Source organism: Ciona robusta, chromosome 3 (assembly GCF_009617815.1).
Source record: "Ciona robusta chromosome 3, ASM961781v2".
Classification (NCBI taxonomy): domain Eukaryota; kingdom Metazoa; phylum Chordata; class Ascidiacea; order Phlebobranchia; family Cionidae; genus Ciona; species Ciona robusta.
Genome location: NC_143237.1, coordinates 7,264,321 through 7,291,907, shown reverse-complemented (window position 1 = coordinate 7,291,907; position 27,587 = coordinate 7,264,321). Strand labels below are relative to the sequence as shown.

General features: G+C 35.5%; 4 protein-coding genes across 5 annotated transcripts; all 4 read right to left on the bottom strand.

The window, feature by feature from the left end:
* Window positions 1-291: 291 nt before the first annotated feature.
* On the bottom strand, window positions 292-18,918 carry LOC149738728 (testis-expressed protein 11-like). Of its 2 annotated transcripts, XM_089874327.1 has the most exons (22): window positions 18,525-18,918; window positions 18,137-18,318; window positions 17,704-17,886; window positions 17,103-17,220; window positions 16,056-16,129; window positions 15,274-15,507; window positions 14,805-14,932; window positions 10,758-10,892; window positions 9,935-10,086; window positions 8,916-9,005; window positions 8,373-8,536; window positions 7,577-7,679; window positions 6,916-7,093; window positions 6,183-6,387; window positions 5,545-5,689; window positions 5,169-5,239; window positions 4,657-4,773; window positions 4,246-4,504; window positions 3,204-3,339; window positions 2,356-2,482; window positions 726-884; window positions 292-457 (listed from the first exon to the last, which is right to left on the bottom strand). In XM_089874327.1, the coding sequence occupies exons 1-22, from the start codon at window positions 18,571-18,573 to the stop codon at window positions 380-382; spliced, it is 3,087 nt and encodes a 1,028-aa protein (XP_089730453.1). In that variant the 5' UTR covers window positions 18,574-18,918; the 3' UTR covers window positions 292-379. The 2 variants fall into 2 exon arrangements, with proteins under 2 accessions (XP_089730453.1, XP_089730454.1); XM_089874328.1 differs by having other exon boundaries at window positions 18,137-18,918.
* LOC149738729 (uncharacterized) lies at window positions 11,370-14,774 on the bottom strand. Its single transcript, XM_089874409.1, has 2 exons — window positions 12,429-14,774; window positions 11,370-12,307 (listed from the first exon to the last, which is right to left on the bottom strand). The coding sequence occupies exons 1-2, from the start codon at window positions 12,516-12,518 to the stop codon at window positions 11,588-11,590; spliced, it is 810 nt and encodes a 269-aa protein (XP_089730535.1). The 5' UTR covers window positions 12,519-14,774; the 3' UTR covers window positions 11,370-11,587.
* A 510-nt stretch (window positions 18,919-19,428) lies between the features above and the next one.
* On the bottom strand, window positions 19,429-22,814 carry LOC149738727 (mitochondrial thiamine pyrophosphate carrier-like). Its single transcript, XM_089874397.1, has 7 exons — window positions 22,793-22,814; window positions 21,972-22,106; window positions 21,372-21,518; window positions 20,886-21,068; window positions 20,329-20,500; window positions 20,021-20,112; window positions 19,429-19,950 (listed from the first exon to the last, which is right to left on the bottom strand). Exons 2-7 carry the CDS (start codon window positions 22,092-22,094, stop codon window positions 19,756-19,758), a joined length of 912 nt encoding a protein of 303 aa, XP_089730523.1. The 5' UTR covers window positions 22,095-22,106; window positions 22,793-22,814; the 3' UTR covers window positions 19,429-19,755.
* A 512-nt stretch (window positions 22,815-23,326) lies between these two features.
* LOC149738726 (putative uncharacterized protein C7orf78) lies at window positions 23,327-27,565 on the bottom strand. Its single transcript, XM_089874396.1, has 5 exons — window positions 25,891-27,565; window positions 25,375-25,645; window positions 24,867-24,963; window positions 24,313-24,455; window positions 23,327-23,844 (listed from the first exon to the last, which is right to left on the bottom strand). Exons 1-5 carry the CDS (start codon window positions 26,127-26,129, stop codon window positions 23,671-23,673), a joined length of 924 nt encoding a protein of 307 aa, XP_089730522.1. The 5' UTR covers window positions 26,130-27,565; the 3' UTR covers window positions 23,327-23,670.
* Window positions 27,566-27,587: the final 22 nt, after the last annotated feature.

Sequence of the window (27,587 nt, the reverse complement as noted above, 5' to 3'; positions counted from 1 at the left end):
AAAAAAAGGATGTTACACTATGTTTTGATGTACAATATATGAATGTAACTTACTTTATCCTCGAGTGGCCGGACGGTCGTTATAACATGGTCGTTTATACACCTCGTGCCAGCTTACAAGGTACTTAATGGGTAATAATTTTTTTGATTTTTTATGTTTGGCTGATAATTCGGACAACTCAGGAGTGACCACTGGGTTGAAATAATTACCATTAAATATACAATGTTTAAAAACGAAGGCAGTTTAGGCCAAAAATGTAGCTAATTCTTAGTGAATTTTTTTGAAAACATTTGTTCAATTTGTTTTATTCCGAAGTAAAACATTCAACAACAAATAACAAAAACATCTCATCAGTCAAAACTTCAGATGAATGAAACTTTCACACCACTGTTCTTTTCAATCTTCGAGATAAAACTAAATCCTTTTTCTCAATTATCTCCTGGTATATATTGTTCATCTGCAAAATTTTATTGTCATTAAAAATTTGGAATTTTAATTTTTAATTGAGTAATTTATTTCTTGGTGGCAAGCAATGATACATTTTAATATAGTTAGACATGCAATCTGAGATTTTATTTGTGATTTGAGATTTATACGGTGCAAAAGATACACTATATAAATATTTTACAAAAAAAAAATTAAATCTCAAAATTTACAGTTTGGAACTTTTTCCTGAAATGTTAAAATGTGATGCAAAAAAAACTGTCCCAAAAACTCTGTTTTACCCGTTTTTCGTAACTTTCTTTGTATACGTCTAGTTGGCCCACTATACGAAGTGCAAACGCACACCAATGTTCGGCCTCCACAACATGGTCGGCTACAAACAGGTTTACTCCAACATTCCAAGCCCTTGTAGTCAACCATACAACCTCTGTTTCAGGATACTGTCAAATAAAAATTACTTATATAACGTTACAAAGTTTTTATTTAGTTTTTTATCTTTTGATTTGCGATTGCAGATTAAAATAACATTACATAGTTTTTATTTCTCTTATCGAAAATGATTGTGAAATAAAAATAAGTGATAACATGTTATACTTTTTATGTAATTTTATATAACATTGCAGTTTTTTTATCTCTTCAAAAACTATAGCAAATTAAAAATAACTTGAATAACATTTTATAATTTTTATTTATCTTCTCGGAAATGAAATCAAAATAAAAATTACTTATATAAATTTACATAATTTTTATTTCTCTCTTCGGAAATGTTAGCAAAATAAAATTAACTTATATAATATATCATACATTTATATATTTTATTGAAAATAATTGCGAAATAAAAATAACTTCTATAACATTTTATATTTTTTATTTATTTCTTCGAAAACGATAGCGAATTAAAAATAAATTTATATAAATATAAAATTATTTTTATTTATCATGAAACTGATAGCGAAGATCATGTCATATAAAGAACAAAGAGAGGGAATCACATTAAAACAACATTTGTTAAAGCACGATATGGAAGGAAACTGTGGAAAAAAGTGACAGTTAAAAGTGGGGATGTTGCATATAACGTATAGAAATTTAACATTTAGTTATTAAAATTTAATTAAACAAGCTACCATGCAATTAGAAGAAAACTTTGTGTAAGTTGTCCGGCGCCGTGGCGTAGTGGTTAGCGCGCCTGCCTGTAACCATTAGGTAATGGGTTCAAGGCTCGTCGCTGCTACCATTGTGGGCGTATGTGTCCTTGGGCAAGACACTTAACGGCAATTGCTCCAACCCAGTGGTCACTAATGGGTTGTCCAAATTATCAGCCATACATAAAAAAAAATGAAAAAATCCAATAAAAAAATAATTACCCACAAAGTAACATACATGGTAACTCGTAAGCTGGCACGAGGTGTTAAACCCGTGTGATAACGACTGTCGTTTTCCGGCCACGCGAGGATAAAGTAAGTTACATTCATTCATTCATTCATTCAAGTACATGACAAATGGCTTCTTAATAAAATATCCTAAGACTTTATAGGCTGACTTTTACATTTTGATTGTATTTTTGCACACCAAAATCATGGGCTCGTATTTCACAAGTTTATACAACACATGCCGAAACATTTTTTTTTTAAATTGGTAATTAGTGAATAGTTTTGTGGCACAGAAAAGAAGATATGTTTTAATTAATAGCAGTCATTAATTTTTCTATTTATGTTTATCTCAACATAAGCCCTACGAAAAAAATTTTTTTTAGTAATAACTGCTTTCTATTTTACTAATAATTATGTTTTAAACATAAAATAAAAAAAACAATACAAAAATGTGATAAAAAACACATGACAAAAACAACATAAAAATGAAATACAAAATACCAAATTAGCATTTTTTTAATTATACCAAAAATAACTTTACCTTTTTCCCATGTTTTGTGACCAATAAATATGCTTCGTTCATAAGTTGCCAACTTTCTTCTTTGTTCGTTGGGTCAGATCCACTAAATTGCTTTAAACAAGTGTCAATCAACATTCTGTACAAACCACTGTGAAAATAACACTCGATTGGACATAACTGCAAAACAACGTTTTTTTTTTTTCTGTGTTAGGACAGCAAGAAAAAAATAGTAAAACACACAGAAAATTTTTATTGTATAAACAACAAATAAAAATTAATAAAATCTACTTTTTTTATAAAAAAAAACACAATATATTATTAGCAAAAAACATAAGCATGTCTTTGAACTCTTTTTTACTATTGTAATTCTCTTTGCAATAGTATAACATAATTTTTTATTTAGAAACGAAAGCGAATAGCATGTTACTTAAAGAAAGAAGAAAACCAACTACAAAACAACAGTTGTTAAAACACAATATGGATAAAAAGTGCGGGAAAAAGTGTCAATTAAAAATCGTATTTTTGCACCCAAAATAGTAATCCACTTGACCACTTATCAGTTTTTGTGTTTGTGAGATAATATTTTGCCCAAAACATGAAATCACAGTGTATTTTAGGACGTATGAAATTCTTTTTATCTTTTCCGTCACGATAACGAAGAGCGGGAAAGTTTACAAGAGCGAGAAAAAGGGTAGTAACAGTAAAACGACAGTTGTTAAAACACGATTTTAAATAATAATAAAAATATTTTCGATAAAATTGGTGACCGCTACACCCTACAAATAATACAAATTAAAATAAAAATATTAAAATTCTAATCAAAAGAAAATATATATTTCGTTTAATTGTGGAATATTGTTATGTCTTACCTTTGCTTCTTTAATGCTTCTTCTTTCTCAGCATCTGTGTCCATGGTAGAAATTGACTTCTCTATTTTACTGATAGCCACCTTCAGCCCACGCTTGCATAACTCAGTATGGTGTGCTGGGTGTTCAACTGCTAACCCTGTGTTACGGAAACGATAAATTACTGCCTTGTAGAATATGGGGGAGGTCACATAGTTAATTGAATTAATGTAACTTTCTTTATCCTCGCGTGGCCGGAAAACAACAGTCGTTATTACACGGGTTTAACACCTCGTGCCAGCTTACGAGTTACCATGTAGGCTATGTTACTTTGTGGGTGACTTTGTGTAGTTGAGTTTTGACTACATTACACAACTACACAAGTATGATTAGCTCGTCCAGCGCCGTGGCAAAGTGGTTAGCGCGCCTGTAACCCAGAGGTAATGGGTTCAGAGGTAAATGGCTCGAGGCTGCTACCATTGTGGGCGTATGTGTCCTTGGGCAAGACACTTTACTGCAATTGCTCCAACCCAGTGGTCACTAATGGGTTGTCAAAACTATCATTCATACATAAAAAATAAAAACCCCCCAAAAAATAATCATCTACAAAGTAACATACATGGTAACTTGTAAGCTGGCACGAGGTGTTAAACCCGTGTGATAACGACTATTGTTTTTTGGCCACGCGAGGATAAAGCAAGTTACATACATTCAGCTTATTATTATTCAGGTAGAGTTTAGAACAGGGGTTCCTATGACATTGTGCTCTAGTGGCCATAAGCCATTTTCAATAGGGCGATGAAAAAAATATCTTTTAGCCCACTAAAACACTATACAGCACTTTATCATTCTAACTAACGGTTACTGTATAATAAAGTTTTTAATCAAAATGGTGTTTCGTACTTTTTAAAAAAGTTTAAAAAATAAACCGGCTACTAACTTTTTTAAATTTTCAAAGAGGGCCACGGTGTAAAAAAGGTTGGGAACCTCTGGTTTAAAACAACGAATTCCTATAACTTCTGGGTTAGAAACATTTGCGCCAACTATTATGCCATTTGTTCATTACCTGCTATTGTTTCAAAAGTCTTTGCATCAGCCAGAGGTAGCGAATGCAACTCATCAAAAATTTGGTCCAAGTCTTTTGACCTCTCGTCTCCTCGTTTAACCGAAATAATTTTTGCCAGGGCTTCGAAATGATACAAAAGCAGTAATAAAGCACTTTTGTTATCACTTTGAGGAAATTGTGTGCCATGTATTACAGCTAGATGTTCGCAAACTGCACGACAGTCCATCAGAGTGCTTAGCACCTCTTCTAGCTCAGTAATCTAAAATACAAAAATAATTAATTTTTTGTAAAAAAAAAAAAATTAAAATAATTTTTTTTTTCCAAAAATGCCGAAAATTTTATTTATCCAAAAAATATTTTTTAAAGAAATTTTTTTTTTTTATAAATAAACAAAATTAACATTATTTTTACCATTGCTTCGATTGAGTCATTGACCCTTGCTATAGTTAGACCACATGCAGCGCACATGAGCAAACAGGTTATTTGTCGAAGCAATGCACATTCATCTGGCTCGGTAAGACAAAGTAACTGAATGTAAAACATGGAAGATTTATTAATATATTTTTTTAATTTTTGATGGGTGAGGTCTTAGTCAAGTGTACACATATTATTGGCAACATTTTTTTATCCTCGTGTGCTTACAAACTACCACACTTTTTAACTTTGTGTATGATTTTTATTTAATATGGCTTACAATTTAGACAACCCATTAGTGACCACTAGGCTGCAGAAATTGCTGTTAAGTGTCTTGTTTAGGAACACATCTAGTATGTACATCAAAAGTTAAACCAAATTTTTCTTTTGTAAATTTAGTAGCTCTCGTTTTATTCTACTATGATGCAATCAGAATCGTCAAAAAAAAGAAGTGCTAAAACTAAAACAGTACCAAGTTCAGAGAATAAATCACTACAAAGTCACCTTACATTTTTGCAAAGCAGATAAAGTCTTTTCATTCTGTGTGCATTGTCTCTTGCTTGTAACGCCATATTCCATGCTATAAAAAGTTTTTTAAATTACCTTCATATTACATGCTCATTCTTCTTAAAGTTATGTCATTAATACATAGTAGGGTGGACGAAGATGTGACCCCTTTTCATTCTATTTTTTTGTTTGGTAGTAAACAAAAAACATTAAAAAAATGGAAAACGACAGTAATTACAACACAGGTGTTCTGTTTCATACACCTCGTGCCAGCTTACGAGTTACCAAGTATATTACTTTGTTGGTGACTAATTTTTGTGTGGATTTTTTTTATGTGTGGCTGATAATTTGGACAACCCATTTTCCACAAATACATACCTATTTTCATGAACCACGTAACTTCTTTAGTGAATTGTTCCAACCCAATGGCTTTTCGAGGGTTTCCAGGCAACGGGATAACATCACTATCTGTTTTCATGGCATCATCAGAACTGTCCAATTTTTCGCGCAACTTTTCCAGCAGCTGAAATTTAAATATTAGATAGGATTTGTGGCGCTAACTTGAATGTGGTTAACAAATTAGTTTGCGTTAAAAATTTACAACTTTGGCCTAACGCTAATGTGATTAAAATTTAACAAAATTAATATTTTTAAATTTGTATTTTACATGAGAAATTGATACATAAAAAATAAGTTATTTTTACGAGGTGTTCCGAAACTTAAAAAGTTAAAAACAAAATTCATTCCCATAAAAGTGTAACGGTCACACCTTTTATGCAAACAACGCGTCTAACAACTTGTTTTACCAAAACTACTTTTTGTTTCTGTAAATCTCCAGATTTTCGCAATTGTGCTTCAAAACAATTTTTTTCATTTACAAACTAAAGATCACAAAAAAAAAAAAAAACGGTTGCATGAAAGTCTTAAAATGGGTTTTCTGGGTGTTGTGGCAATCTGGCCTAAATCCCAAGTCCTTGACAAGGACCTCACCTATAAAAATAAAAGTAGAAAATAACCTTAAAAGCTGAGTCCAAATTCTTGACTGCCCCTTCAATAAAATCTTTTCTTGTAGTGTCCGAGGATTTTTCGATTTCCATCTTTTCATCTCCTCCCTCAAGTACAGGGTTTGATTTTTCTGTCTCATCGGGGGAATTCAAATTTTCTTCTGGTTTTGTCGTTCTTGCTTCTTCAGCTGCAGCAAGGTGAAGCCGTATAAGACACCTGAAAAAGTAGAAACATAAAGCTTGCAGAATTTTGTTGGCAAAATGAGTCTTTAATGCAGGAATTTATAATTAAGCAAGAAATGATAATAATAACTTAATTTTTTTGGCTCTATGATTATGGTAGGGAAGATTTAGAAATATTTTATAAGAAAAGACAGGTTATAGCGACAAAACAACAGTTATAAAACACGCTTACAGTTAAAACATATTTACATTCAATTGGACGAAAAAAGCGTGATCGCTACACCTAGCATCTAGCTGCCATCATTGTGGGCATATGTGTCCTTGGGCAAGACACTTAACGGCAATTGCTCCAACCCAGTGGTCACTAATGGGTTGTCCAAATTATCAGGCATACACAAAAAAAAAAAATACTTCAAAAAATAAATCACCCACAAAGTAACATACATGGTAACTCGTAAGCTGGCCTGAGGTGTTAAACCCGCGTGATAACGACTGTCATTTTCCGGCCATGCGGGAATAAAGTAAGTTACATTCATTCATTCTTTCATAACATGCAACATACCTGTAAGCCGTAAGCCTCGCAACATCATCTGTGCCAGAAGTTGCGAGGTGACGCAGAGTCACCATGGCTACAGAACGATGATTTTTCTCGAATGCAAGTTGTGCTGCTAAACATATCAACTCATGAAGGTGTTCTTTACCACTCGATGTCGCTGTTAATCGCTCGATGACGTTAATGGCTGAATAAAAATAATATAAAAAAATTAAAATAATATAGGCCTATTTACTGTAATTATTTTTAAAAATATTACAAAAAATATTTTTTATACAGAGTAAAATTACTTGATATATCTAAATTATTGTTTAATCCAGTATTAAAAGACAATTGATTCAGATATAATATGTATGTTCTGTTGTTCAACTATACATATATGCACTTTGTGCTTTCTGTTGCATAACTATATTATACGTACCTTGTGCTTTTTGTTGCATAGCTATATATATATTATGTACCTTGTGCTTTTTGTTTCAAAACTATACATTTATGCACTTTGTGCTTTTTGTTGCGCAACAAAATATATATGTCCCCTCGTTTACTGTTAGGCAGTTTGTGTGTTATTAATTTTTTTCTATCTTTTGTGCATTACAAAAATTTGTAAACCTATTCGTTACCCTCAGTTTAGGCAATTTTCTTTGCTTGTTTAATGCAACACAAAAATTACCTTCTTTCTCTTGCCCTTGGTACAACTTCACTTTAAACAAGCAGAACATAGAAAATGGATTTTCTGAATCCATGTCTACAGCTATTTTTGCTGCTTCTTCTGCCTGTATATAAATGAACAAAACACCATTAGCTCAGTGGTTAAAATAAGCAGCTTGAAACGGCCAGTGTTTAAACTGCCTATATAGTTTGTGTTGTTGGGCCAATTAATTAATGATAAATGCTCCAACTCAATGGTCAAGGATAGGGGTTTCTGAACTGGTACCCACTAGCCATGTTAAAACAAACTTAAAAAATATTAATACAAATGTTACTTAAATGTATGAGTTGTTTAATAATACCCTTTTCCAAACTTACATCAACGGCAATTGCTTCAACCCAGTGGTCACTAATGGGTTGTCCAAATTATAAGCCATACATATAAAATCCCCTAAAAAAATCACCCACAAAGTAAAAAACATCACATAGTATGGTGAGGAAACTTGGGACACCTTTAGTACTTTATATCTAAATATCCAGATTGTGTTTTAATTAAACAAAGACTACGGTCTATAGGAGTCGTGAGGATACGATTTTATAATTCTTTGAATGTTCTTTGTTTACTACCTAATGGGATGGGAAAAAAGAATGAAAATGTGTCCCATCTTCCCCCACCCTACTATAACTCTTAAGCTCGCACGGGGGGTGTGGAACAAACACCAGTGTTATATCGACTCTCATTTTCCGGCTACTTGAGGATAAAGTAAGTTACATTCTTTAAAAGTGATAATTTTCTGATTAACTTAATCTTCTCTCACCTCAACTAATCTTCCCCTATTAAGAAGACAGGATGCTCTGTTCCTCTGCAACCTCCCGAGGTTCCCGGATCTCTCCCGATCCTTCCTCACCTCCTCTATGCTCCTCCCTCTCTTGAAGAGGAGGAGAGAATGATCGTACCAGGAGAGACACTGATCAAACTCACCTATGAGTAAACATACACATAAAAAAAGTGAAAAAATCCAGAAAAAAATAATCACCTACAGAAAAAGTAATCACCAACAAAGTAACATACGTGATAACTCGTAAGCTTGCACGAGGTGTACGAAATGGAATTGCTTTGGGTAGTAAACAAAGAACATTTAAAGAATTATAACATAGTGTCTTCATGACTGCCATAAACCATTGTTAAAACACAATCAAGATATTTGGACATTACATGCTCAAGTCCCTTCTTCCCCAACCCTAATATATATTTTTAAATGGAGTCTACAAACCCAATGCCTGCCACACCAAGTATGACACATGCCCTAAACACGCTACGAAAATCATTATCAACCCAGGAAAATAACCACTAATCTAACCTGCGTCATTAGATTTAGCTGCTTGTTCCCACAGCAGGAGTTGAATATTTTTCTCTGCATCGCTATCCAGTGAATCAGCAATTTTCGGATCTAAAAATAATCAGTCTTTTATATTTTTTGTTTACTGTATGTATTTTCATGGATGAACATCAATAAATTTTAAATTTAAAAAAAGTGCAATCATTTTATTTTTTAGTTTTTTATAACTGTCTCTTTGTACACAATATAAAGAACACCCTGTTAAAATAACAAAAAATTGGTATTTTTATGCGTAAATAAGCATTGTAATGTGTATTAAAAACAAAGTAAGTATGTACTGCCAACCTATTAAGTTTAGTCACTATACCAAGACTAGTTAACTCATTAGATAAATCTAAAATATGAACTACTTGTGCATAAATTACATTTTATCCTGACATGAAATAAGAATTCTTAACAAAAATCCATTATCCTATAACAAAATTTGTTGCTAGTGAAGAATCCCCCCTCAGGTTATCCACTAGCCCGTAACAATTAACTGATATACCCATTAATCCCTAATCACTAACCTATATAACCACTAACCCCTAATTACCAACTCATATAACCACTAACCCATATAACCACTAACCCATATAACCACTAACCCCTAATTACTAACTCATATAACCACTAACCCCTAATCACTAACCCATATAACCACTAACCCATATAACCACTAACCCATATAACCACTAACCCCTAATCACTAACCTATAAAACCACTAACCCATATAACCACTAACCCCTAATCACTAACCCATATAACCACTAACCCCTAATTACTAACTCATATAACCACTAACCCCCAAATAATAACCCATATAACCACTAACACCTAATCACTAACTCATATAACCACTAACCCCTAATTACTAACTCATATAACCACTAACCCCTAAATAATAACCCATATAACCATTTAACACCTAAGCACTTTCCACCAACTTAATCTGTACAGGAGAATCCTTCACCGAAAATTTCATTACTCCACTTCTCACCTGTCAAGAACGTCTGTGTATAATCCAATGCGTCTTGAGGTGGTAACCTTTGCACTGCAGCTTGCAGTTGCTGGACGTGAATTTTCCCAACTTGCCTTGAACCGTTAAACCGGGATAGAAGCTCCTTTAACCCTTGGTCACAAAGTTCGTACCTGAATAAATGAATGTAACTTGATTTATTGTCCCGTGGCCGAAAAAATACATTTGTTATAACACGGGTATTCATACACCTCGTGTCGGCCTACAAGTTACCATGTATTTTACTTTGTGAGTATTTTTTGGGGGGATTTTTATGCATTGCTAATAATTTGGACAACTCATTAGTGACCACTGGGTTGGAGCAATTGCCGTTAAGTGGCTTGCCCAAGGTCACATACGCTCATAATGATAGTAGCAACGAGCCTTGAACCTGTTACCATTATAACAAATACCATTATGTCAGCTAAAACTTTCTATATAGACATAAAGGGGAAAATACACATTTGAATTTAAGACGTTGTTTTGTGTCATTGATTTATGCGGTTTTTGAATCGGTGCTTTTTAACCAGGGGAACACCCGTGAGTAAAACTATTAGTCTTGAACGTAAGAACAGACTTTAATATTTAGCGTAAATAAAAACACAAATTAACCGAAATTAAGATTTGGTAAAATTCTTTAAAAAAATCTAAATTGCATTTAAGAGGAGAAAGAAGTGTTAATTTGGGGTAATGAGCCAACTCTGGACCAAACTACAGCTCCCATGGCGTGTCACACTATAGGACCTCACCCACGTAAAATGAGATTGTTATGCAAACGGTTAAGATTTTACGTGTATGACGTCACCTGCCGTTTGTATTGAGAATCGCACAAGCGTTGAGTCCCACCTCCATTTCAAGGTCACTGTGACGTAACAGTTCTTCCATAACCTTTCTGACGTCACAGTCGGGGAGGGCCCGATTTTTCGACATGATTTTGAGCCTGGTAATAATAAAACATAAAACTAACTTGTTTATATTTGCAGTCGTTATAACTCGGGTGTTCTGTTTCATACACCTCGTACAGCGGAAACGTGCCTGAAGTATTGAAATAAACACCAGTTTCTATAAACATTTATAATGCAACTATTTATATATTAGGCCAAAAACAGTATACATACACCGTTTTCTCGCCTAGAAATTATATATGTACACTGGAAATATATAGTAGGTTGGGGTAAGATGGGACAGCTTTTCGCTGTATTTTCTCGTTCTATTTGGTAGTAAATATAAAACATTCAAAAAATTATAAAACCGTATCTTAACGACTCCTATAGACCATTGTTAATTGTTTAAAACACAATCCGGATATTTAGATTTTATAAGCTAAAGGTGTTCTGCCTTCCCCCATAGTACTATATATAAAAAAATTATATACCCATTTACTAAGGTAGTCTTTCATCACAAACGTAATAAAAAAAAACCTTTTTTACATTGTTGTTTTATTTTCGAAGTTAAGACACAAACGCAATAACAAACAGAACGAATAAAATAAAAGAAACAACGGAAGAAATGAAAATATATAGATGTTGGTATAACTATAACGTAATGCACGTTTATATTGGTCGTTTGGAGTTCAAGATGCTCTCCAATCTAGTACATGTGATCCGCTCATACTAGTTAAGTGCTTTGGCTCATTTATTCTGGTGAGACGCCGAACCGACTATAAACCGCAGTGTCAAAAATCGATTTTGCCTCGTGAAAGCCATCCGCTAGATATCGCTCGCGTTCCTGCTCGCGCACCAAGTCGTCGTGGGAAACTGAGATCACTTCGTTCGGGAATCTGTACTTGGGAGATATGTGGGCTAGCTTTGGCGTGTTTGGTTGCGTTCTAGACCGCATGGCTTTTCTGTTAATTAAAGGGCTTGAACAAGGACTAGTGGGGTGACTGTCGCTGCGGGGTGGGGGCTTCAGCATTGCTTTTCGGCGCTCTGCAGCTAATTTGTTGCGTGCGTTCCATGACATGGACCTAGAACGGCCGCAAGACGCTGTGGTCGAAGCGCTGGTGATACGTTTTCTAGGAGCGCTTGGGGAAAGAAGGAATTTTGGGGAAGATGGCTCGTTTTTCGCGCCGTTCGAGCTTTCGCTGTTAAGAGCAAGCGGGGAAATTGGTGTTTTCGGTTCTTCTAGTTCAATGTCTGTAAGTCTTACATGCAGCTCGTGCATGACGCTCGTGAAAGTTGGCGAACCGTCCGGTAACCGGAATTGTTCTTCGTCGCTGGACGGTGTGTCTGGGGTGTGGCTACCATCTTTTTGTGACGTAACATTACCCTGGATTCGAGATTCTTCTTCCAGAAATTTCTGCATTTGTTTGTTGATTGGTTTTTGTGGCGGACTAACATTAACGTTCGAATCATTCTGCAAAAAAATAGAACTTTAAAAACACGTCAAAAATTATTGCTACATTTTTTTTAATACAAAAAAATCGGAAACACGCCGAATAATAATGCTAAAAAGCCACAAATGTTGGTTTTCTTACTTTGTTCGAGTCTGGAATTGCAACAGGATTGCTTTGTTTTTGCACCGGATTGACTGAAGTACTGTCCATGGCAATGACACCAACAACCATCTGCTTTGCTACGTAGGTTTTGACCGGCGATAATATAAAATATACTGAACTGAACCCTAAATAATCTTCAGCGACGACGAGAAATACTTCACAAAACTTGAGTCCCTTATCGACTTTTTTCAATTATCGAGAAGTTTCCTGTTTTTAGAATTTTCGAACGAAAAGTTTCCAGAAAAAATTTCAAAACGTTAATCGTTTATCGAAAGGCGAAAATTTTCGACTTTCTAAATGGATGTTCGTTCTTCGGTCAAAATAAACACGGAATGATTCGATTCCGACCTGGCACCCGCTATAATAACCAAGCCCACAGCACCTGTTGTGTGGCAACAATAGGGCGGCCAATCAGAGCATGTCACGTGATCCTTTGTTTTGACTGGAGTCCTTGGGCTGATTTTTCGTCAAAACAAGAAAGCGTGGACGTATTGCTGCCGTCATAGGGTATCATATGGATTGGTATTGATATATACTATTGATCTAAGTTACATATATGTATTGATACCTTGTGTTAAGGTTCATTTAACCACACAGTTTGACGTGTTTAAATGACGCGCGCGCGTGGCTTACGACGTCAATACTTTGTTTACATTTTCCGCTAGAGCATTGTTCTATTAACCGCGCCAAAACATAGGCGGGACAAAAGGGAGGAGACAACAAACATATAGTTGTTATAGTTGGGGTAAAATGGTACATGTTTACTTTCTTTTTTTATCGTCCTATTTGCTAGTTGTTAATACAGGATATTAACATACTAATATAATCGCATTCTCACAACCAAAACAGCGCCGTTTACTGTTAAAAACACGATGCTAATTGTTAAATTTCTATAACTTCGCAGTATATTGAATGAATGAATGTAAATAAAGTATTATGCATATAAGTAAGCGGTTACCCTTAGAAAATGGCAATAACGATGTTAAAGAGCCTCGTGTGAGATACTACAGCAGATTTGGATTAATAGGCGTTTCTAGACTTGCCCTTGCCCTGGAACTAATTTATCACAGTCATGTCCATTGTGGTATGTGAAGCAGGTGCAGGTGGTTCGCTAATAACATACTTGAAAACCTATTACAATAAGAAACAAAAAAAAACGCGGATATAGCCGGATACACAAATAAAATTTGGGCAACACTGAGCTGCGGCGTAATTTATATCAGTAATGCTTATGGCTCATCTTACCCCAACCTACTAAATCGCGTGTTTTATAGCAAGAACTATGTTTTATAGCAAGAACTAAAAAAATATTTTTCGTGTGTTGGGTAAAAATTGATTTAAAATTGTTTTTTTTTTTTATTGCCCTTTGAGGCAGTTTTGAGAGTCTGTCTCTGTCTGCATTTCTTAATTGATAAAAAGGTGGCCATATTGAAAATCTTTTGTCAAAACAAGCTGTTAAATAAACGAAATATATGGAGCAGCGTCACCCAAGCTTCTGATCAGAGTCAAATATTCTAAACCTCCTTATAACAATAAAGTGTGACGTAAATGTGACGTCACATAGGGTGTGGATTGTGACGAAACAATAGGCGGGAACAAAAAGAAGACGATGGTACAATTTGTGAGCGACACACCGAGCGTAAACAAGGTTCGAATTACATGACATGGGGTATCTTATACATACACACGCTGAATTGCTAAGTAGACATTATACATGATGGCGAAATTTACAGTAATGAACTAATGAGCAATCCATACGTGTACATAAACTGAACTACGCGGTACTGTAAAGCAATTTTTAATGGTATATAATACTGTGGGCCGTTGGGTAAGATGGGAAACCTTTAGCACATAATATTCAAACACTCTGATCGTGTTTTAAACAATTAACAACAGTCTATAGTAGTCGTGAGAGAATATAGTTTTACAATTCTTTAGTTTACTATCAAAGGGGACGAGAAAGAGTTTATGTCCGTAATTATTTTGGTTGTTTTAATTTTACAAAAATAATAAAGAACGGTAAAAATTTATTGTTTCATATTTTGTCGTTTATTTTAAATCGCTTTAGTCTTTCCCCTTTTAAAATTCCTATATATAACATTATAACATTGGTAGTAAACAAAGAACATACAAAGAATTATAAATCGTATCTTCATGACTCCCATTGAGCGTTGGTAATTGTTTAAACTTTAAAACACGATAAAGATACTTGGATATTATGCGCTAAAGGTGTCCCGTCTTGCCCCAACTTACTAAAACACGAGTATTCTGTCTTATACACCTCGTACTCGCTTATGAGTCACCACATATGTGAATAACGAATACCATAGCACATAGATGGTATTTCATGTTTACCTTAAATGTATCCCTGCTGGATGAGCATGATATGAATGGGCGAGATCAACTGCATTTAGAGATTTCTCCAAGTTTTCCTTTTCCCCCGTTTCGCTGTACACGTGCGCCAGCAAGCGGAGAGTCAAAGCCTAAGAGATTTACAGTTTTGAATTTTGTAGTTTTACATTTTAGTGATGGTAAAAAGCTAGAAATTTTTAAGACATTTCTTAAAAAAAGATATTATATAGTAGGGTGGGAGAAGATATGTCACTTTTTTGTTCTATTTTCTCGTCTCCTTTGATAGTAAATAAAAAACATTCAAACAATTATAAACCGTATCCCGTACTCCCTCACCCTATACTATATACGTATTCGGGCCTAGTAAAAAGATAAAGTTTGGAGTTGCTTATTTTACATTTTGGTGATATTAAAACTGCAAAAAAATCATTCCTTCTATAAAAACAGCAGGAGATTAAAATAAATTTCTCACCATATTTTTCTTTTCAATTTTCACTTTCCGTTTTCCCGCTTCGAAACTGAGTGTCAACCACTTGATAGCGGTATCGAGCTGCCTTTCATTGGTAGCGGCAAGACCGAGGTTATACGCTGTGGCCGATACACGGTCAAACTCTCTGTCGTACACGCCTTCCCCAGATGCTAGATCCATGTTGGCAGCCGAGGTTAGAACCTCAAACGCCCGCGTGTGGTCTTTTGCACCCGATGCCTGAGTTTAAATGGGATGAACTTAAATGTATATTGCGGTTATTGGTTGGGAATCTTAGGATAAAGGGTTTTTTGTTTTTAACTGTACATTTTGAGATTCTATAATTATATAATTTCCGCTTTTAGTATTTAAGAATGTTTGCAGAACTATATAATATAACCGTATAACCTTAGGATTAACGTATAATAAAGATACGGAAAACCAAATCAAAATGACAGCTGTCTAAATTTATAAGCCGTATTAATAAAGTGGGGAAGATGGGACACTTTTTTATTATAATTTCCCATCCCATTTGGTAGTAAATAAAGATCATTCAAAGAATTATAAAACCGTTACTCCACGAATCGCATAGGCCGTTGTTTTGTTAAAAACGCGATCAGGATATTTCGTTTTATGTGATAAAGATGTCCCATCTTACCCCACAGTACTACTACACAGCGTGTTGTTTAAAATATACCGGTAACGAAGAAAAAAAGAAAATAGAGAAAACAATGTCAATGTCAAAACGTAAGGTAAAAATAAGATGACCAATATATATTTACACTTACCGCAACAGCCATGTCACAATAAACCCGCATTAGCTGCTTGTTAAGAGACGTGATGTCCTGCTTCTTGTCATCAGCTGTCGATTTAAATTATATCGACACGTTATTAAGTGCATGATGTGTAGACGGATAGCGCCATATGAATTTCGATTACAACTGTTGTTTCGTCGCTATTGGCTTTTTGTCTAAAGTATTTCTAAATCTTGGGTACCGTAACCGATGAAACAAATAAAATTATTATATTTTTTTAATTGATTCGTTGGACTGCTACAATAGTTATAGTGGGTTGGGGTAAGATGGTGCATGAAATTTATTCCTTTTTTATCGTCCAATTTAGTAGTAAACAAGCAATATTTACGGAATAATATAACCGCAACCTTACGACTTCACGATTAGGAACTAAAATATGTCAAACATAGGATAATATTTTCCATTGCCAATGGCAACCATCTTACCCCACAGTACTTTATACATGACAGTAACCGCATACAGTATCAGTAAGCGATGTTTATGTGAAGTGATGACAAGTAATGTCATTTATATAATATAGGTCACTTCCAGAGTCCAATAAGTTTACAGTTACTATTTATAATTTACAGTACGGGAGGCGTCATCACTGTTAAATAAGACCCTCGTTAAATCACCCCCACCGACCCCCTCTACACCCAGGGAGCCTCCTACCCCACGTAATACCAAGGACAGACGGGATAAGAGTATATCAAGAAGGTCAACTAACATGAAACAGCTGGGTACGCAAGATACGCAGCTAACGCATCACACACGCTTTTTATGAATGAACATATTTATCCACATGCTTACTCATACGAATTACTATGTATGTAACGTTGCATGGGGTTTTGGGTAACGTTATTGGTGAGTAATTTCCTATTTTTAATCACTTTATCAAATTTTAATGTGCGGATGACAATTTAAACAACCGGTAACGTACCACTGGCACTGGGTTGGAAAAATTAACCTTAAGCCTTTAAGACCGTATCATTGGCACGCAAGCTTAATAATGTTTTGATTCAGAAACCTGTTCTCACTCACCGGATGCCTTGACACTTGTCATCAGTGTGTCGATGTCAGTTTTAGCGCAAGTCAACAAGTTGCTGGATTTAACAAACTCCTCAAGGTCGAGCCAAGTTTTACCCACTTTTGCCGCCATCTTGTAAGGTTACGGTATAGTAAGGTGGGAAAGATGGGACACCTTTTCATTCTATTTTCTCGTCCCATTTAGTAATAAACAAAGAAAATTCAACGAATTATCGAACCGTTTCCTTAATACTTCCAATTGTTTAAAACACGATCAGGATATTTGAAAATTATTTTCTAAAGGTGTCCCGTTTTCCCCACCCTACTTTATAGAAACAAGGCAAATATCGTATACGGATACGGGATGGTAAAATTTTGACTCACATATCAGAGCTTAATTGTTTGAACTGGACAGTCGGACTATGCAAAACATATTCTAATTTGTTTAGGCGAGGTTCTAACTTTTAGGGGTCGCACACCGGAAAATTTATAGTTCAGAACTGGTTCATTACCGAATAGCTAACTGTGTGCATTTACATGTAATTGTAAAGGTTATCAGAAATGGGTTTAACTATTAATAAATGCACTAACTTGTTCAACTGGTATTAACACTCACCATAATACGCCGATGCATATACGGGTTATTCGCAGGGTCATTTAAATCTCCAGGTAGACATAGCGGACAAACGATAAGGTCGTAGCATATTTGGCGCAATACAGCAGCGGTCGTATCTTTGATTGACCCAAGAGTTTGTTTACCAACAGTCACATTCCACAAAGAGATCGCCACCTCTTCAAGCTAAACTTACAATTTTGTATAGTGAATGAATGTAATTTGGGCAACGACTTATATCCAGTGATTTTTGGACCAGAGGCAGTGAAAACATTGTTCGGAGCCGGTTAAATAGTATACAGTGGTGCGGGATGCAATCCCATTACGGCTAATTAGTAACGTTTTACGAAAAACCAAGGTACGTACGGAAAACCCATTAAATTAGCCCACTGTCGTACCTCCACTTCAAATGCGAATTGACATTAACGTTACGCACCTGTTTAGCAAACATTTTAAGTTTAAATCGCTGCTCCATAGTGACACAGGAACCAGTAGGCGAGCCAGTCGTATCAGCAACTCGTGAAATCCAGTTCGAATTTAGAACTTCGGAAATTGATGTTACGCTACGTAATGTTTCTTCATCTGAAAGACGATCCACCTCAAGCGATTTCGTCACATCTGCAAGGAAAACGTGTTTGACAAATTGAAAACTGGTTAGCATTGCGCATGTACCTTATACATGCAGTCGCAATATTGACTATACAACACATTGAAATTCTGCAGGTTTAGCTGCAGTTACGGTTTTTGAGCAATTTACATTGTACACAGATTAATTTTGTATACTTGACGAAATGGCGATTTAAAAAGTAAAGTACAAACCGTACATTCAATGGAAGCACGAAACGCTGCTAAACGACCTTCCAAAGTTTCCATTATTAAACAGTACAGCAATCCCTATTAGTATGTGCTGAAAAAACGTACTGTCCATCTTTATATTTGGCAATTTTTACGTTACGTTGTGCATGCGTACGGTTATAATGCTTGTGTACTAAACTAAACGAGCCAAACCTAACTGTTACTTTGTATATTCAGTTATATACGCAGCTTTCTGAACACAGTAACTCGAACACATTTTACTATTTCCCTCTTAATTTTCGTAACTTTGTGACGTAATAACCTATAAAGTTAAGGTGCACCCTCGTGATAGCGACGTCATTAATCTTTAAACTACGTAAACTTAATATATCTGAATGCACAACATTAATCTCACGACTAAATTATACCGCATCGCCATCAAATTAACATGAAAAGTACGGCTTATGGCTCTTGATGTTGCATAACACTTTTTAGTTACCCCCTGACTGTTTTAAACTGATAGAATCTCATTTTACACCAGAATTACCAAAAATGCAGGAGATTTTGAGGTAGCATAGACTGCCATAAATATATTTGTTGCTAAAAAGAGCATGCAAAATAAATAAAACATTCAAACAAAGTTAAACTTCTAACAAAGAGGCTCTTAAACAGTAGATATGAATCAGGCTTTTTTAAACTGAGCGAAACATAAGATTCATGATAAAGGCTTAACCCATGACACACTGTGGTATTAGCCATAACTAAACATGTTTTCCACAAAGTGGGATCCAGTGCATTAGTAACCCTTGATCTTAAGAAGATTAAAACAATAATCTATATTTGTGTCTTATTTTTTGAAAGATTTAAAAGGTCAGAGCAGTTCGAACTTAGGTAAAGAATTAAGCTTATAAACTGACGTAACACACTTGAAAATTTAAAAAAGAGATTTTAATGATGGAACCAAACAAGGTGCACATTAAAATAACAGTCTCATGGTTGCAATCGTTACAAATACTAACAAGAAAGCAATGGAGAACATAAGGTAAACTGTAAATATGTACTATGATACTACCGGTGGCAATAACGCTATTCGTGTTAGGGTGTCAATGATTTCTGGACGCAAACAATGTATTAAGATATAGAACCAGCAATTAAAACACATGTTAGGTAATGTCACAGCTAAATAAATGACACGCAAAGGACACCCAAACCTGAGCGCTAACAACAGTGTAAGGCATACATTATTTGAAGAATTAGCATCTACCTTATGAAATCAGAAATGCATTCGTAAGTTAGGAAAATAAGCGCAGACGTGCATGTGGACTTAATCGCTGCAACATGTAAGCCTTTGTAAAAGCCACGCACGCCTTCTTGCTTTTTTATGGTCGAAATACAGTCCCTGAAACCATTGTAGGTTACTACTTCTGAGATAGTAGCTTCGCTAAAACCTTGTACCTATACAATATGTGCAATTGTTAGACAAGCTTTTTGGTGGTAAAACACAAACAAACGTGATTTTACAAACCTGCAGCCTTTTCTTTACCACATCCATTGGATAAACAATGCATTTGCTCATTAAACCAGCACCTCCACCACATATGGTATGACTTACTGGACCTGAAACAGCAGTTATAATAAATTCATTAAATTGAATATCCACATTGAGGAAACATCAGGCAGCAAACATTGTGCAATTAACACGCAGACAAACGTGTCACCAAAGTTGGTTGGTTTGTTCTGTGTTTTACTAGAACTGTTTTTCTTTTTAAATGATTAACCTATTCTGCTAATCTTGCCAAATTACCAGAAACTCTCTTATGTAGAGTCACGTACCTTCATTAAAAGAGCACTCTCGCCATAAACCTTGCAGCAGAGAGTTAAAACAAAATGTGAAGCCAGAATATGGGATTATTTGACTTAGTGCTGGAGTGAGTCCCTTAAAAAAACTCGATAAACCCTCTCCCACATACATTCCCTTTATTGCCGAGGTCACAGTACGGTATTGCTGTCAGATAGAAACATATTGTTCACCTTTTAGTTTTAACTATACAAATATTGAACATTTGATGCTTGCTTATCTTACTGAAAGTGAATAGATTGATTTAGTGTTAAAGCAGAAAACCTTGACTTTGATTACCTAAACATTTCACATGGACAAAATGGTCCGTGGTACAGAACTTCATATTACATTTCTGTTTACATATTACAATTATAAATACCGGTGCCTTGAAAAAACTATTTTACAAAAGTGAAACCGCAAAAATGATTTTAGAAAAATGACGGTAAAGGTTTTTACAAAAGGATAATGAAAATTAAAACAACTTGTTTACAGTAAACTGCTGTAGGCACTTGTGAATTACCATGCCTTGAGAGGTTGTTCATATATTTACTTTTGGTTCTTTCTGTGCAGCAAAGCGTGTTCGAACAACATCAAACGGTTGAGAAGTCAAAGTACAAATTGCACCACTTAGACACCCACACCCAAAATGAACAACACTGCGTACGGAGTGGTCATCTTTTGAATGTGGAATGATTTCATTGGCTGCTTTGGTTATGTATTCAAATGAAGCAAACTTGAAAATCAAAACGTACACTTTAACCATTAATTTGTAACGGACATTTTGACCAAAATTTAAAACAAAAAACGAGTGTCCCAAAAACTTTACATTTAAGAGTATTTTTAAAGAGCACAACATGTACTATTCTGCAACTAAATTTTGTAAACCTTTATTTTAAATATAAATATTAAATATTTTATATAATAATGTAAACATTTCCTTTCCTATATTAAAAGTAAATAGATTTTAAATAGAAACTATCTTACACATGACATCATTAATTTAAAATGGATTGTTTTCTACTGATGTGTAAAATACCTGTACTCCACCATAGACCATTGACAGCAGCTGGGCAGGTACATGGCCTTTATAAAACCCATAAATGCTTTCCTCCTTCCATATTGTTTTCACAGCCTGAATCAGGCCATTATACTTAAGCTCAGAGCGAACTGTTCCTGGCTGCAACTGGGAATATAGAATCTGGTTAGAATAGGTAGCTATTTTAGCAGCAAGCTTTAATAGCATAAAATACACATTTTGGTCATGTGAAGTGCAATGAAATTTCGCCTAATATTTGACCAACAAGGTAGTATGCTGGTGTGACTACATTTGTATTCTATTTCTTTAGTTTGTTTAGTCCTTGTTTGAGGATCTAGGATTAAGACCGGTTTTGGCCAATTACCCCAATACCCAGACTGCTTATGTACGCCCAAATGGAATGTGCTCAGGGACATTCATGCAACTAGTGTGACCTGTTCAATGTATATATTTCTTATTCTCATATGGCAGAGCAGCAAAGTGCCTGCTTACAAGATACCAAATGTGTAATTTTACCATACTATGCAGTCTGGTTTACTGCCGTATTAGTATCAAATTAACCGGACACCCCACACAATAAGTATAGATGCACAATCTTACCTGAAACCTTATCTTTACTACATCAATGGGGCACACCAAAGCCCTGGTTATCTGTCCACCAAAAACACCAGCTATGCCTGATTTTAATATGTTTGTTTCCTTTTCCTTATCATAGCCAACCATAATTGTAAACACCTGACAACATAAACAAACCTTGTTAAAGTGTTATAGCAATTATACACACAGGAACAAGTGTACAAAACGTATCTGTCAAAACTATAAAACTCTTTAATAGGGGTACCTATAATCTCTACCTAACTTAAACGCCAATTCACTTATAAACACAAGTGTTATGACTGCATACTTTTATCTAGCCGCTTCGCCTTTGCTCACGTTTTGAGCCAACGCGTGCCTTTTACCTCTGCATGATGTAAACGCAATGCAAAAGCATTTATATATCGCTGATGTCTATGTTCGTTGGAGAATCTTCACACACACGTTTCGTGCGCTACACCTCTGAGCAACATTACATATCAGTAAGTACTGCATGACGTACACGTCCTATTTAACGTGGATGACATCCTACAGCGTGACACGACATGGGGTTTGAGGTTTATAGGCCAGACACATTACCCCGTCACCCAAATGCTTTAACGTTAACCCATTAGTGACCAATGAACATAAGCAATATGTTCGTGGTTAGTTCAGTGTTTTGCTCAAGGTATGTTCTCTCTGCTGCACGGCGCTTATTTAAAACCCCGCAACTTCTCCAGTGCCTATTGAAAAAATCTGGGCCAACTTGTGCATTTAAAAGGATAATCCGTTCTGGTTGAAAACTGTTCTGGTTCACGGATTTACTGATTATACTGACATTTACTTACCAATACAATTTTTCACAGTAGCCTATCTATATCACAATGACCGTAATCCAGCAAAGGGTAAAATGAGACTTTCAGTCCACACATTTGTTAATACGCTAGGTCGCTATATATGATATTGATTTCAGTATGAATCGAAAGCTTTAATAACCATACTTTAATTGGAAAGCAATTGGCTACAAAGGATTTGTCCGATAAAAGGTATCGATCGATGGATTGCATAATCAAAGTTGGCACGTAAAAACATGCGAATGTGCTTACGTTATTCAGATAGTTTACGGGTAAAGACGTATAAACTATTAAGAAAGTGTACATCCCATACCTATGGCCCTAACCTGCAGACTGCTTTATTAACATGCTTCTAAACGTGTGGCCAACTGGCACTGTGCTGGCACTAGATTTTACCTATTGGTGTTATTTTGTCGTATAAAATTGAAACCACTTCGGCGAATTTGTAGGCTATGATTTTGTCATAAAATGTATCTGGAGGTTTTTCCTACTTAAAATGAAGAGAAAGCATTAAAAAAATCGTACCAGTTTCAAACGTTCTGCAAAACATGCTGGCGTATTAGCCGCAACTTGCCATTTTAATTGAAAAATAATAATAAGTGTGAATGCTGCACTTTATTTTAAATTGTAAAGATTAAATACTCAAAGAATAGTTGTAATTGTACCAAAGGGTTGCGTCTTTTAAGAAGACAAAGAAAACGTATTTTAACCACCCATACTCATACACATATAGGCATGGCGCCCTCTCTATAGTTATAGAGGGCGCCATGCGTATAGGCTATAGGTAGTTAGGACTTAACAAGAGTCCGGGTCTGGAGTATTTAAAATAGACAGAGAAACACATTCCATGGTGGGCGGTTTGGTTATCTAAGCTATTCGTCCAGCAGTTTCTGTAAAAACTGATGTGTTTTGGGCTCAGGTGATCTTTCAGCGGTAGTTGCATTTAACTCTCTAAAAGCTTTTATTTCCCGGGCTCGCTTTTCCATCATCGCTTCGGCTCGTTCCAGAAATGCGCTCCTAGCGGATCGGTCGATTCGACGATGACGCTTTTACGAAAAAGTTTGGTTTATTGCTATTACATAGTAGGGTTGGGAGAGACGGGATACCTTTAACACATTTAATATCCAAATACCCTGATCGTGTTTTAAACAATTAACACTGCTCTATGGAAGTCATGAGAATACGGTTACACGTATGAACTTTATGGGTGAATCTTTTTTATTTTATGCAAGGTATGGTTGGCAATTTACACAACCCATAAGAGACTCCTGGGTTGGAGCAATTACCTTTAAATGGCTTGCCTAGGCACAGACCCCTCAATTCATACAATAACAGCAGCCCGGCACCGTGGCATAGCGGTTAGCGCGCCTGCCCGTAACCCAGAGGTAATGAGTACGAGGGCAAGACACTTAACGGGAATTGCTCCAACCCAGTGGTCACTTATGAGTTTTACAAATTTTCAAACACATAAAAAAAATACAATAACAGCTAAACCACACTTAAACCCGACTCACTGTATAAGCAGCTATCTTGTTCGGGTAGGACGGACGGGGATGTAAAATCGTGACGTCATATTGTGGATATCTCGGTATTGCGTAATCTGCTTTGGTTCGGATTTCAACTTGCCTTAAAAATCCGGCCGATTCATTCCCGGTAACTTGAAATAAAAACATGACGCAAATTGTTCCAAATTGTTCGGTTATTAAAAGAAAAGTGTCGTTACACACATTTAAGCAAACGATTGGTTTTCTAGATATCTTACTACGGGGTAAGATTACTACGGGGTAAGATATGTCCATATGTCCATATCTTACACGGGGTAAGACTTACTACGGGGTAAGGTATCCATATCTTACTACGGGGTAAGATATGGATACCGTTACCGGCTACCGCATATTTCTTTTCTAATCGTGTTTTTAACAGTAAACGGTGCTATTTTAAAGTCGTGTGGACTTTAAATACACTTAAATGAACTTAAATGAAAAGTCAATGAAAACATGGACCATGGTGCCCCAATCTACTATATATACAAGATAAAATACATGAAAATATAAAAGTATGAACGTACGTGTACTAAGCCCTTTAATTCTTGCTTTATTTCCATCGAAATCTCGCTCGAAACTGGTTACGAATTCCGGGAGTCCGAGGGATTTTAACTTGGGGTACTGTATATTAAAACAACCTTGTTTATCTATAATAAGTTTTCATGCAAATCTTTGCTTACTATTCGTAAAGCTATAGGTATGGTTGGTTTCAATTAATTTGTTTAGGGTGTGCCAATGTGATTTCGAATGTAGCCTAACTTTATCCTCGCGTGGCTGGAAAACGACAGTAGTTAAACACGGATGTCTGTTTCATACACCACGTGCCAGCTTATACGAGTTACCAAGCATGTTACTTTGTGGGTGTTCATTTTTTTTATGTGCTGATAATTTGGACAACCCATTAGTGACCACCATGTTGTAGCAATTGCCGTTAAGTGTCTTGCCCAAGTACACATGTGCCAACATATAGGCAAGTTTGAGATTATCAAGAGTTTCTGCAGTTAACAAGATTCTTCAACAAGTAAAAGTAACCTGTCTAAAATCGTGTGGTTGAAGATCTTCATAAACCGCATCTTTATGTTTCCCTTTTTTCACGAAATCGATCTTTGCAGCGTAGGGATCTACAACACGAAATCTTAATTGAAGGTCCCTCCTACTGTTTTGCCCGATATTTCCACACGTTTGGGCTCTAGAACCAAACTTAGAACGCTCCAGTTCTTCAAAATATTCGTTCTTGCGTTTATCGTTTCGTCGCCTTTCTTTAGAAGTTGGCGCAGAGACACTTTTTGTCGCTTGTTCGTATCTGAAAAGTTACAGAAAGGGCGAAGAAGACGTGACACCTTTGGCACATAGTATATAAATATCCTGATCGTGTTTTAGACAATTAACAATGGTATATTGGGGTCGTATAAATTAGAGGTTACGTTTTTTTATAATTATGATAAGAATTATCTTTGTTTACTACCAAATGGGAGGGGAAATTAGAATGAAAAGGTATATCCCATCTTCCCCCACCCTACTCCACTACATGAAGTAAATACCACTAACCTCCACGGCTTAATAGCTTCCCTGCTATTTCTTGGCAGAGGTTCTGGTTCAAATGCTTGTGGGTTAAAATTAGGGGGCGGGAGTTTCCATACATCGAATCGAGGGGATTTCCCGGGGAGTGAGAAAAAGTTGCTCCTACGTCTAAGACTTGCTGACTCTGAATCAAACTTAAGTTTGCTAACGAAGCCAATGTTGTGTGACGTCACAGATGGATCAAGTGACGTAACGAGGGTCGTCATTACAACCTCTCAAAACTTAAATATCTCAATAAAAAATATTTTTTTCTGAAAAAAAGCTATGGACACAAATAATGAAAAACAGGCTTTATTATGTGTTAAAAATCGCCTAGCCTAGTATCTATAACATGCAAACTGACCTTTAAGAGGTAAGTAGGGTAGAGGAAGATGGGACATCTTTAGCACATAATATCCAATATATCCTGATTTTTTTTAAACAATTAACAACGGATAGACCGGGAGTCGTGAGAAGACGGTTTATAATTATTAGAATGTTTTTTGTTTGTTACCAAATTGGACGATAAAATAGATTAAAAATGTGTCAGATCTTCCCCCACCCTATATAGCTTATACACCGAAGGTACATACCCATCGTTTCTGTATTTTTGTTTCACACTATTCATTCGCAAGTCTCGATTAGTATACCTTTCCTGTAAACTAAGATTGAAATAAACTAAATTGCTTTGTTTTCTGAATTAAATCCTGCCCTGAATTGTCGTCAGAAACCTATATCCGCATATTATAATAACTACAAGCTATTAAACCACGTAACTGAAATCACAGAAGCTGCTTAAGGTTTTATTTCGACGTCGTTCAAGCTCGCTTTTATTCTAACTGCTATTGTGTGGTTTGCTTCCATTGAGGTAGCAGCCCAAGTGTTTGCTTTGCCATTTGAAAGCTACTTAAGGTCAAACCAATAATTAACTCACAATTGAAAAGCAAGCAATAATTCAACTGTACATTTATTTTGTACACAAACAAACACTCATTTTTAGAACAATTAAGCTGCCCGATTTTATAGTCCACTACACAATAACCTTTACAGAGCTTCTGTATGCTTCCTAAATTCAATGCTGACATAACAAAACCTATACGTCTCATTATTGTATCGCTTATACCTCTCATCTGGTATACACAATTGTAACAAAACATTTCTTTGTCCTCTAGCATGCATATGTTATAGCTTGAAAAAGATATAAGAACATTATGTATTCGGCTTTCTACAGAAACCTATTTAAAAACCGCTTTTTACAGAAGCTATTTAAAAACCGTGGTAGTCGCCTCTACTGTTATAGCAATTTCCTTTCATGTGATTCGGTGTGTGTTTTAACACCGTTCGCAACAAAAGCATTTGTACAGTGCGGATCGAGTGACAATAGGCGTACAGGAACAAACGCTACGTATGTAATACTGTCCCCAAATGGTTAAATCAAACCACAGGATTGATAATTATCGCAACGACACACTTCAAGTTTAGATGCCTTCGTATGCATAAGCATGAGGTGAAAACATGATATTTATTTGTCTTAAAAATAGAAAAAAAAAATCCCAAAATAAATCAAAAAGAAAACTAAAAAATTGTGAAAAAGGGTTAACTATTTAAGACAACATTATTTCGCTGGTTCGGTTACAGTATCGTATGCGTAGATATGCAGAAACACTAAAATAAGGAAAAACGAC